Here is an 11,344-nt window from a genome sequence, read left to right as displayed (position 1 = left end):
GTGCATAATGGCAGAAATGGCCTTATACAAAATAGCGTGCATGATATGTGGATAATCTAAAGTGTGTGTGGCCTGTATGTGCATAGCTTTACCCGCAATGAGCAAAGGTGCTCCCAGGGGGTTTGTACCTACAAGCCTAATTTTAGATTTTCAGAAGTATGTGTGTAACCTTTTTCCCAGAAAAACTCTGCTTACAAGTTGGGAGTAGTTTTGGTGGGATCATTGGTAAGGGGAAAAGTGAGTGCGTACTTTCCGTTTTTTAAAAAATTGGCGTGAATCTGGAGGTAAAAAGTACTGCAGACTTTATTTTTCAAAATTATCCCCAAAATAACTTGGATAAATGACCCATCGCTATAACTCTTCTCTTCCGTGTACCTGCGCAGTTCCAGGTCATCATATTGGTTCTGTATACTATGAAATAATTTATGCATTACTGGGGGAGGGGGGGCAATGAAGAGTTTCTATAAAAAATTTAAAAAATGTTGTGTGTATGTGTGTGTATATATGTGTATGTGTGTGTATATAATTTTGGTTTTTTTTAAAGCAAGACATAAGAGCAAGCTAACTTTTTCTTAGAGGACTGCCTGGTTGGAATACTTGAACGTTAAGGGGACGCTATTCAAAATGTTGTACATGCGTGTGTGCCCATGCAAAACCTCCCTTTGAGAATTGCACTCTTTGCTGCATTCCTGCATGCGAGTGAAAGCATTGCCCGCCGTTTCACGGTGTTGCACTGGGCAGGGTTAGGTCGAGGGGAGGAGAAAGGTTGCACGGTTTCTGGCCCCTAGTTTTCAGATGCCTGGGTTTGCACCTGCCTCAGTGCAGGGGACAAAGTACGTGGGTGGTCCACAGGTATGAAACACGAGCACTGCAGGCAGGATGGGCCTTGCTATCTAAAAGTTGGGTGCATCAGAGTTGGCATGTCAAAATATATATTTCTATAGCCTCAACAAAATTAGTTTATGGCTCAGATTCTAGTAGGACGAGAGAACTTTTGCTTTTTGGCCCTTCAAAGCCACTTACATTCAGGTCCTGGGGGTATTTCCCTATCCCCAGAGGGCTCACAATCTAAGTTTGTACCTGAGGCAATGGAGGGTGAAGTGATTTACCCAAGGTCACAAGGATTTGAACCCTGGTTTCCTTGGTTTGTAGCTCCCTGCTCTAACCACTAGGCTGCTCCTAGTTGGGCGATATAACTTCAAGAGTAGGTTAGTTGTATAAGGTAGGTCATTGTTCATTGCATTGGAAATGTGGTACCTTATACTCTACATGAAATTCCACCGGACGCCAATGACGTGCTTTTAAGACTGATGTAATATGATCACATTTTGATGTGATGATACAGGCTGCCAAATTTTGTATTGTAGACTGAAAGGCCTAAATGTATCAATTTACAATAATTCGTGCTGGAAAATCCCAATATAGCAGCACTACTGTCTGAAAATCTGGTTGTTATAAACAGGGTTTGAGACGTCTTAGCAGGCGCGGTTTCCAGCAGGGCTTCTGAATTGATTTTGTGTGTGCCTTAAAGTTTTAGAGATGAATCTAGAATCACTTCAAGGTTTTGGGCATGAGTAGTGATGGGAACGTCATGCCCAAGGAAGAGGAAAGTGCTCGGGTATGAATTCTCACTTTTTTCTATTGAGATAAAGTATTTGTTTTGTTGAGATTGAATGTTAATCTGTTGTAGGTGAGCCAGCTATGTATGTCTGATGAATGGTAAGGGAAATAAAGCTGAATATCGTCAGCATAAATGAAATAATTGAGGCCTAAGAAGTTTACAGAGAGGTAGCAGGAAAATGTTGACAGTTACTGAGGAGAGGCAAGAAACTTGTGGAACACCCATATTTAGGGGAAACCAGCTTGAAAGTCCTAGATGATACTTTGACTTGTTGGGTTCTGTTTGTAAGGAAAGAAGAGGACCAGTTTAGTACCAACCCCCAATCCCAAACTGGGTATACCATGAGATCTATTTAATGTTTGGGTACTTGCCGGGTACTTGGAAACAGGATGCAGGGCTTGATGGATCTTTAGTCTGATCCAGTCTGGCAGCTTCTTATCTGTGCAATATGGTGCTGTCCTGGAGGATCTGTTTGAGGCTGCTTGCAGGTCTGATTCCCCTAGAGAAAGCAGCACAGCCCAGAAGCAAACGCATGCAGAGGTGAAGCCAGGGCTGGAAGTGAGAAGTCTGAAATGGATGAGCAATTACAACTCGCTTCACCTGTGGCTAGGCCCAGACCTCGGTTCTGGCACTGGCCCAGTTTTTGAGCCCACTGTTGGCACTGTACATGCAATGCTAGTGTCCCTTGGTTTGTTTGCAGCTGACTCTGACGTTTGTCCTCTTTTTGTACTGCTAGAGGATACCGGATGGGATTACGCACGCGACTCCAGGCAGCAGCAACAGCTGAGCTCCTCCTGGTTTATCCACTGCCTGCTTCAAAGCATTCTGGCCACTTCTTGATAAGGACAGATTTTAATTAGTTTTTTTGCTGTTTATTTGTATCATTGGCTCTGAGGTTTTCTATTTTGTACACCACTTTGCACTGCCGTATTTTGACTAGGGAGGCGGTATAAAGTGCTTTTGAATTGCATGTATTGGAAACGGGCGTTAAACTCCCAGCTGAGTCCTTAGCACCTGGAACAAGGTCAGACCCTGAGACTTGCCGGGCTCGGGTGGTAACGGGTTCCCGATTAAACCCCAAATCCTGGAACAGCTGTTGACGCAGGTGCTTTCGGATGAGCCACTCGCCGCACCTCATGAATTGCTGAGCATGAGCTCTCCTGGTGAAGAGGACCTGTTCTGCTCCATAAACAGCGATTACAAGAATAATGCCGAAAAATATTACAAGGATCGGTGGAGGAAAGCAGCTGCCATTGAGAAGTTTCCAAAGGCCGCGTTCTCTCTTTGAATTCTGGATGAGTGGGGAAACAGATGGTGCTGATTTCTATTTACCTGGCCTGCTAATTAATAAGGCTGCCTTGGGATCGGGCAAGTCACCTGCTCCTGATTTCACCCTCCTGTGAACAGTCCGGAGCCGCTGTTCCTCTGATGTTGACAGGCGAGCTGATTATTTTAGGATGGAGGGGTCCCCGCCACCCATCTGCGGAGCAGGATGAGGAGGCTCCCGATGTTACCGAAAAGTCATCTCCAGCTTCGGTGCCTGCGCTCTGCACAGGACTCCAGGGCCGGGTGTTTCTCCCACTGGTGTGTGGGATTGAGTGAAATTAAGCATTTATATCCCACTTTTTTTTTTCAGTAAATCTGCCCAAGGCGGGTTAAGCATTCCCTGTCCAGCGCCTGTAGCACATGGCAGAATGTCAGAAGGGTATGCGTCGGCCAGCAGTGACACGCACTCGGGATTGATTTCCAGATTTCGTGGTCTATATTTGTCATTCTCTATAAGCTGCTTTCTTGCAGATCCCTTGAATGCTTTGATGTGCTACATCTCTACATTCCTGTATTCAGATTGTTCTAACTGGAAGACTTTATCTGGAAGCATAGCCAACTCTCATGGGTCATACACGTGGCCCTAGGAAGGATCAGCAGCCTGGCTTGTATCTCTGGAAGCCTTCTGACCACCCCCCCCCGGGCACAATGAACCTGTCCTGCACCTGCTACGGCAGTGCTATCAGTCGACTTGGTGCATAGAAGAATTACCATATCTTCTTTCTCAACCAAAAATGCAGAAGCTCGTTAAAGATTGGCTTTGTTATGATTAATGTTACATAGGAGGCCAGAGGACTATCAAGCGCAAAGGTTTTCTAATTGCCTAAGAGGTGTTTTCCCTTCTTTTAAATTCTCCATCTGAGATTGCATGTCCAGGAGGCACTGTGGATCCTCGCCGGCCCCCACCCCGAGGGCTGGAGGGATGCCTGCTCTGAGAAAGTCCCTTGGGGCCGCTCTTTATGTCCAATAAAGCACCGCCAAAACCTCGGTCCCTCTTTGGGACTGAGCGCTTCACTTCCAAGGCCCGCCCGACCTTTCAGTGGTCCTCAGCAGGGTGCAAGCTTGAATCCTGAGTCTGCTGTGCCGTGCCACATGGGCACCGTCACAGGCAGGAATGTGGTAAAGTTATGGAATATTTTTGGACATGACAACTAACACACAAGATAACTTCCAAAATAAACAAGACACATTTCTAGAGATTAATGGCTTCCAGCACCGTCACAGGAATATATATATATATATAATATTCTTGTGATGGTGCTGGAAGCCATTAGAACAGAAGACTTCTTGTAGACCAGTCATAAATAAGGAAGCACTTTGGATCAGCTCTTTTTTTTCCCCATACGTCTACAATAGCGAGTCCCCTAAGGAAAGGATATTTGATTTTGTGTTTTCTGCCAGTCACATCATGAAAAAGGTGCTGCTGCACTCCCAGTGTCAGATTTTGCACTGGAGATACCGCAGTTGTTAAGCCTATGGGCGGTCTGTCAGATGCCCCTGAGGTTCTTGTCCTGTGTTGGAAGGAACGGGCCTTACCGTTTGCTGCTGACGGGAGGGGTGGCCTAGCGAGTGGAGACTTGGGGAAGCCAAGGTTCAAACCCCAACACTGCCACTGATGCCTCACATGACCTTTGCCGAGTCGCTCTGCCCTCCACTGCCTCAAATACTGCTGTCCTTCAATTGCAGCTCACCTTGAGCATGGACTTAGAAAGGTGAGGAATTATGTCTGTAAATTTTGAAGCACGGCGCCAGCATCCCTCTGTGTGGCACTAATCGTGCACACAGCACCGCTGAAGTTCTCTGTCTTGCGTCAGTTATTTCAGAGTCGCATTATCTAAATCAGAAAATGCATCCTTCTGTTTTCCTCGTTTTCAGGTATTCAGTAGAAGCACAACCCACACGGCATCAGCTCTGAATGGAAAAGACCCTCCGACATTTACCTGCAGGTAAGATTAACGGGTCTGGAAGATTTTTCAGTGTCTTACACGAATACATCCTTGGCGTACAGCTAAATGGGTTTTCCAGCACCAGTTCAGAAATGCACAGCAGCTCTTTAACAGGTTCTGTCACTTCAAAGCCTCACTTCAGTAGTGATGTTAAAATGCCCCAGGTCTGTAAGACTCTACTCCCCTTCTCAGGGGATCTTGCCTCCGTGTAATGTTACCTTCCTCCTGTACAGAACCTTACAAAATCTAAACACGCGAGACAGGGAAGGAAATCTTTTACTCAGAAAAGCGTAAGCGTGGAGAAATGAGGTCCAGGGGCCATCCCGATGGCTTGTTGGCCGCTATTGTCAGGCAGGTGGGATCTGCCTCTGATTCCTGGACTAGCTGGGACCAGGATTGCTGCAGAGGCAGCTTTCACAACCCTCGGGAAGGAGGGGGAAGGGAACGATCACAGCAGCCTCACTGGGTCAGATGGGGGGGAGGTGTACACTATCTGTTTTCCCTGGCCGAGACTGCTCCAGAAATGTGGGTCTGGGGTGGAGAGAGCCCCGGGTAATTGCGAAGTGAATGAAGGCGGATTGGCACCAAGGCCCAGTAGGCACCAGTTCCAATTGAGCTGGTGGCCAAAGGAAACGGGAACAAATATATACAAATGTATTTGTAGAAAAAAGGAATGAGACATGCGTCCAAAAGCCTAGAAAGCGAGAAGTCGACGTTTGGAACAAGTCTGCTTAGCACTGTTGCTGCTTTACCGCTCTCGGTAGATGAGTCCTTTTCCTCTGCATGAGCTTAAACTTCTGATCTCTGCCCCTGACGCGCTCAGTTCCCCCTCCCTCCCTCCCCTTTTAAAGAGAGTGCACTGCGACCCCTGCAGACGGGTGCCAGGTGGAACTTGACCTGCTTTCGTTACCCGTCGGTCGCTCTCGCTGTGGCCTTTCGCTTCCGTTCTCGCTTACCCGAGTTCTCGGCTCCACCGTCCGATCTGCCGAGAAACAACAACAAGTCACAAAAATCCACTGGAAGAGTCTCTGGCCAGGGCTCTAGCAGGTGGGGGTTATTTGCAGCTGAATGGAAGATGTGTAGATACCGTGAATTCCTGCTGGATTCATCATATTGCGACTTTGTTTTGCTTTCTTTCCTTTTATCATGAGGGGGGTGCGTTTTGTTTTTGTTTTGGTTTTTTTTTCCATTCTGCAATCCCTCCCTCCCAGCCCCTGGGATATTACCGCTGGACCCTGCTCCCTTTGGATTCCAGGGCGTTTGCCCCTGATTCTTGGCCAGCAGGGGTCACTGTTGAACACCAGCTGAAACAGAAAATTTTACTTTTTGTTCAATCTTATGAGGCCGACGCAATAAAGTTCGCGCAGGTTAACGAGCGGTTGGATGCGTGTTTTGGACACACGTCCATAACTCCCGATGCAATAAGGGGATCAGCGCCTCCAAAACGCGCGTCCAGACAAAGGCGTGGCTAATAGCGCTCATCACATGTAAATGCCATGTAGATGAGGCTATTAGCTATTACCCAGCGCTGCAAAAAATCGCCATGCGCCCGAGACGCACTTTTCAACCCGACAATTTTATGCCTATCCCGGAGCAGACATAAAGTCTTGCCACCTGTCAAAGGCTCTACTTAAAAACAAAAAAATACTGCTTTTTCCGTGGTTTCTCCTATCTAGGATCGTTGCAATACAAGTAGGAGGGACCACAGAAAGCAGCATCCTGGGAAAAAAAAAGAAGGCTTGAGTGGAAAATAAAAAGCTTCTTGGCGCATGATATACTCGCTCCAGGCCGTGTATACTGTGCCGGGAAATTCATTGGCGTGGGATAAAACGGACGCTCGTAAATTGAGCGTCTGGTTTGATAACCCGCACACAGCCACGTCTCCTGGGCACCTGAGGCCAAGGACGCGCTACGGATGCACAATTTACCCCCATCGAGTCCGTTTTAGTGCAGCAGCTTATTTGCATATTGCATCGGGCACCCAGGAGAGGTGGATGTGCGGGCATTAATAAAACAGGCGCCTGGTTCGGACGTACGTTTTTTGTTTTTATGCGCACTTTATTGCTTCAGGCTGCGAGTCTCAAATTTACCGATCTCATGTAAAAACCCAAGGTGTCCTCTTTCTGATCTGCATAAGAGTCTGCTGTAGGGCCTGATTCACCAACATCCTTTCCCATAGCCTAAGGAAGGTCATTTTTCAGAAGTATTTCTGAGGGTAAAAAAGTGGTTTTGTAGAATTGTGCAGCTGATAGGGGGGTAAACTTACATGCATAGGTTATGTTTGTGGATAAGTTTATCTGGAGGTGGGGAGGGGGTTCAAAATTACATGCACACTATTGGAATGTAAAAAGCATGAATGTAAGTTTTCACAGAAAATTTGTGTGGACAGGTGGATTCGGTGGGATCATTTTCAAAGTGGAGCTCTGCACGCAAGTCCACTTTGAAAATTGGGGTCATTTGCACACACATTTGCTGGGTAACTTATGCGGGATGTTAGAGAATGAGAGACCAGCCTTTGTGAACCAGGTCCTTAATGTCTTCAGGACACTTCACGTAAGCATCTGTACAGAACACCAGACTTACTTGCTCAGTAGCACAAAATCCAAAAGCAGAATTTGCTTTTTAGAATTTTTACCTAATATTTTTTATTTAAATTTTGAAAATAAAATAACATCTGAAAATGAGATGACTCGTGCGATTATGATAACAATTATATTACAAATTATATAAAATTATGGCAGTCCAAATTCAAAAGCATTTAGCCGGATAACTCCGTTAGAATGTAGCTGGATAAGTTAGGGGCATTCCGGGGGTGTAATGGGGAGGAGTTGATTTTATCCGGCTAGGTTAGCAGGCTAACTCCAACTATCTGAGTATGGCATGTCTTATGTTCACTGTTCTCCCTCTTTCTGTGTGCGTTGCTGCCCATCTGGAAAATAACCACCAGGGGGCGCTCACCATATGTCTAGTGCCTGTAAGCGACGTTAATGATGGAACCAGCAAAAACAGCCATTGTCCCTAACAAATGTATTTCTGTTGTGTTTCTCATTTAATGGATATTGCACAAATTATTTCTATGAAATGAGAATGCTACTTAAAATACAATGCAGTCTTTTTTTTTTTTCTTCTTCTTATTTTCTCCTCCAGTGCTTCCAATGAGGCTGACTCTGCAGAGGTGGTAACCAGCGTTCCCGCTGAGACGCTGAGAGTGCGGACAGCCAGGGGGAGGGGGAAATCGATGGAAGAAAGTGGAATTCCAGAAACGATCCCGCTTTCCGTGCTCAGCCAAAGCACAGATCAGCTGCACCGGATGAAAGGCCCGGGAATGCTGCCCGGGCCTGGGCATGAGCTGGGCGCAAAGAAGGGCTCGGCCGTAACCTATCAGGACAGCCTCCTCCAGAGTCTGGAAAACGCACTGGAAAGTCCGCCCAGGCAGATGCCACCGGGGGGCGCGTCGGAGCTCCCTGCAGGAGCGCAGGTGGTGGTTCCGGCGCACGAGTCACAGGGAGTCTTCTCCCGGGCAGGAGGCACTCCCTCCTCGCCCTCTGCGGAGCTGCCTCCAACGTGCCAGCCCCGCCCAACACCGCCTGCCTCTCTCGTGGAACAGGAGGGTGATTTGATGAGTGGGGAAGACGCTGCCTATTCTGCCTCAACGATGGGGGAGGAAGCAGCGTGCCCCCCGACTCCGCCCTCGGCGCCTCCCGTTGCCCCGGAGGCGGAGCAGAGAGCTAGGTAACAGCTGCGTCAGGGCCCGCTGGCATCTTTACTCATATGGTAAAAAAACTGAATTAACAAGCTAATGGCTCCCTAAGGTAACAGGAGGGGAAAGAAAAAAGCAGGTTACACCAAAAAGGTGTGCAGAAGGCTTGCCTGTCGCACATAGAATACAATACATGCGCTGCGCTGAATTCAGAGTACAGGACCCCTCCCCCTGTAATCAGTTTTATTAACTTGATTTACCACCATTCTATGCAGACATCAAACTGGGGTGCAGTCCAACCAAGGACATAATACAGTGGTCGTCCCAAAAGTGTCGTCATGCAGTAAATAGGCTGACGCTGGCCAGAGTAAGTTTACTCCAGCGCTGACCAGGAGTTAAATTTCCAGCCTTGAGAAATCCTGGCGTTTAAGTCCAAGCAGCTTTCCGCATTGGGGAATAACAGCTGATGCCATCATTGACACGGGATTTGAACGGAGGAGCTTTACACAACTTTGTGGGCAGTTTTTGTGCACTAAACTCTCCCTTGTTAAATCGGGAGTTAAGTTGAACACTCAAAGCTGTGCGCACAGCCAAACCTCAGTCAGCTTAAATAGCAGCATTCCTTTTAATTTGTACTTTTATATGCTTTGTGACAATAGCAACAAAGCCAAGATTAATTTTAACAAGGATGAAGCATTCTTGTTAAAGTATTTCAAAAACATTTATACAATTTTTTTTTTGGTACTGTAAATTCTGTGACCCCCTGTGCTATGTGGCCTGCGAACTGAAGGGTTTCTGCAGTTTTGCGTCTGTGGGAAAATGCTTCGTAAACAGGGTCCTGTATGGGGTGTTTCTCCTCCTCTGTACACGCAGTATCATGTTAGTTCTCTCTGTTCAAAGAAGAATTTGTCATTCGTCACATTTACAAATCAGGGTTGAACAGGGGATGAAAACTGCCTTCAAGATGTAATTTCCAGTAAACTAACCTGCGCCGTCCAGTACAGGTTCACTGTAACGGGGCTTTTCCTTCCCTTACTGCACACAGGAAAGGGTCCCTCGTGTCATGATCACTGGGCTTAGCAGAATTTTAGGGGTTTTTAACCTTATATGTTAATCGTAAGTTACACCATAGATATCAGTCTTTATTGTTTTAACCAAAAAAAAACCCATACATTATTAATATTCCATCTTTGATAGTATAAAAAGAGTAGGAAGCTTTGATCAGAGAGCAGCCCATGAAAGAAACGGTCTCTCATCGGTCAGAGGGCACTTGGACAATGAGGAAAGAGAGGGGCTGATAACATTTTGCATGCAATTCAGTCATTGCACACATGGATGCACCACTTCTTGGGGCTGTACCTGCACAGTGGCAGAACTTGTAATGGGTGCGCTCGGTTGGGCTTCATGCCAGCTTTAAACTAATACCTGTTTTCACACATGGTTTCAGCCAGATTGATCCTTTTGAACAGATATAAATTCTGTCTTAAATGCCCCTGGAATTCAGTTCTCTTCCTCCCTAGCACATGAGAACACATCTTATTGGGCCATTCAGAGCTGTTCTGTCTCATCTCCTGCTAGTTAGGTTGTCCATGAGTAGTAAGAGGCAACGGGGCCATCTTTTCAAAATCTGGCCCATCAGACGGTAAGGCTCTGGATGAGTTCACCAGGGGTCACGGAGATGAGTCATTCATTCATGTAATGGCTTTGAGAACCTGTCGGTTCTTAGGCAGAGTTTGCCTGCTTGTATTGTTTTGTGTTTTTTTAGGAGGGGCAGACAAGGGGTAGAGGTCATATTGAAGGGGTAGAGGTCATATTGGCAGAGGAGGGAGAGCAATTCAGCCCTAGTCCCCTGCCCTCCTGTGTGTTGAGTGGTTTAGACGTGGCACTCAACTGATAATTGATAGCTGGGGCAAGACCAGAAAGCAGAGGGAGGAGGAGACTGGGGAGCTGCTTCTGATGCTCCCTACAGTAAGATCCATTCTCCTAATGGTAAAGGTACATTTGGTATGAGCTGGAGACTCTGCTGGATTAACCCAGGTCCTGAATGAACCTGGAAACTTTGGAGAGTTTTGCAGCATTTAGCAGGTGGAAAGCATTTAGAGAGCGCAGAGCGCTTAAAAAAAAAAATATATCACATGGTTATTGACTCTTTGGCATATCGCTCAAATTGTGTATCCTCTTTCCTTTTCATGTAGCCTGCATGACCCTGCGAAAGGTGAAGCAAGCCTTGGAAATGGGGAATTGCCTGCCCTTCCGAGCTCGTCTTCTGTTCCTGGGAAGCATCTTACTTTTCAACCCAGCAGAAAAGAAGACCGTAAAGATCGCCATGCACTAATGAGCAAAAATGTAATCGGAAACCCCCAGGAACTTGTAGGAGTCAACGTTACCCTCAGCCTGGACAACATAACAAACTGCCCCATGGCCTTGGGTCAGTCGGATCAGGATAAGGATGAGATAAATTGTGAATCATTACGGGACAAACTGGAGGAAAGCCGTGAGAATCCAACAGGCACGCCACGAGCAAAGTTGAAATCTCCTGAAGATCGGAGAAGCGAGGAGCTAGCCAGTGAGATCCTAGCCAGCGATAAGTCTCTGGTGGATGTTCTCGAAGCCTATCCCATTGGAAGGACTGCCCTGGAGCTCCTGGAGGGGCTGTTTCCTGTGGACTTGTCAGTGATGGACAGATCCAGTAGGATGGGGGCAAGTCGGACAGGAGGCAGCGTGCAAGCAGCAAGAGGAAATGAGTAAGTA

The 11,344-nt window shown here is 46.9% G+C and overlaps 1 protein-coding gene across 12 annotated transcripts in view; it reads left to right on the top strand.

The window, feature by feature from the left end:
• Positions 1 to 11,344, top strand: part of SHROOM1 (shroom family member 1) — a 47,822-nt gene that overhangs the window by 29,063 nt on the left and 7,415 nt on the right. For 11 of the 12 annotated variants that reach the window (XM_029583412.1, XM_029583409.1, XM_029583411.1 and 8 more), the window contains 3 exons: positions 4,823 to 4,893; positions 8,041 to 8,625; positions 10,789 to 11,337. In XM_029583412.1, the coding sequence (XP_029439272.1) occupies positions 4,823 to 4,893; positions 8,041 to 8,625; positions 10,789 to 11,337 (1,205 nt within the window). The remainder of the gene's footprint in view (positions 1 to 4,822; positions 4,894 to 8,040; positions 8,626 to 10,788; positions 11,338 to 11,344) is intronic. The other variant, XM_029583419.1, reaches the window with a different exon arrangement.

Source organism: Rhinatrema bivittatum, chromosome 18 (genome assembly GCF_901001135.1).
Source record: "Rhinatrema bivittatum chromosome 18, aRhiBiv1.1, whole genome shotgun sequence".
NCBI classification, from domain to species: Eukaryota; Metazoa; Chordata; class Amphibia; order Gymnophiona; family Rhinatrematidae; genus Rhinatrema; species Rhinatrema bivittatum.
The sequence above is the reverse complement of the archived record's forward strand: the minus strand, read 5'-3'. Positions and strand labels throughout refer to the sequence as shown.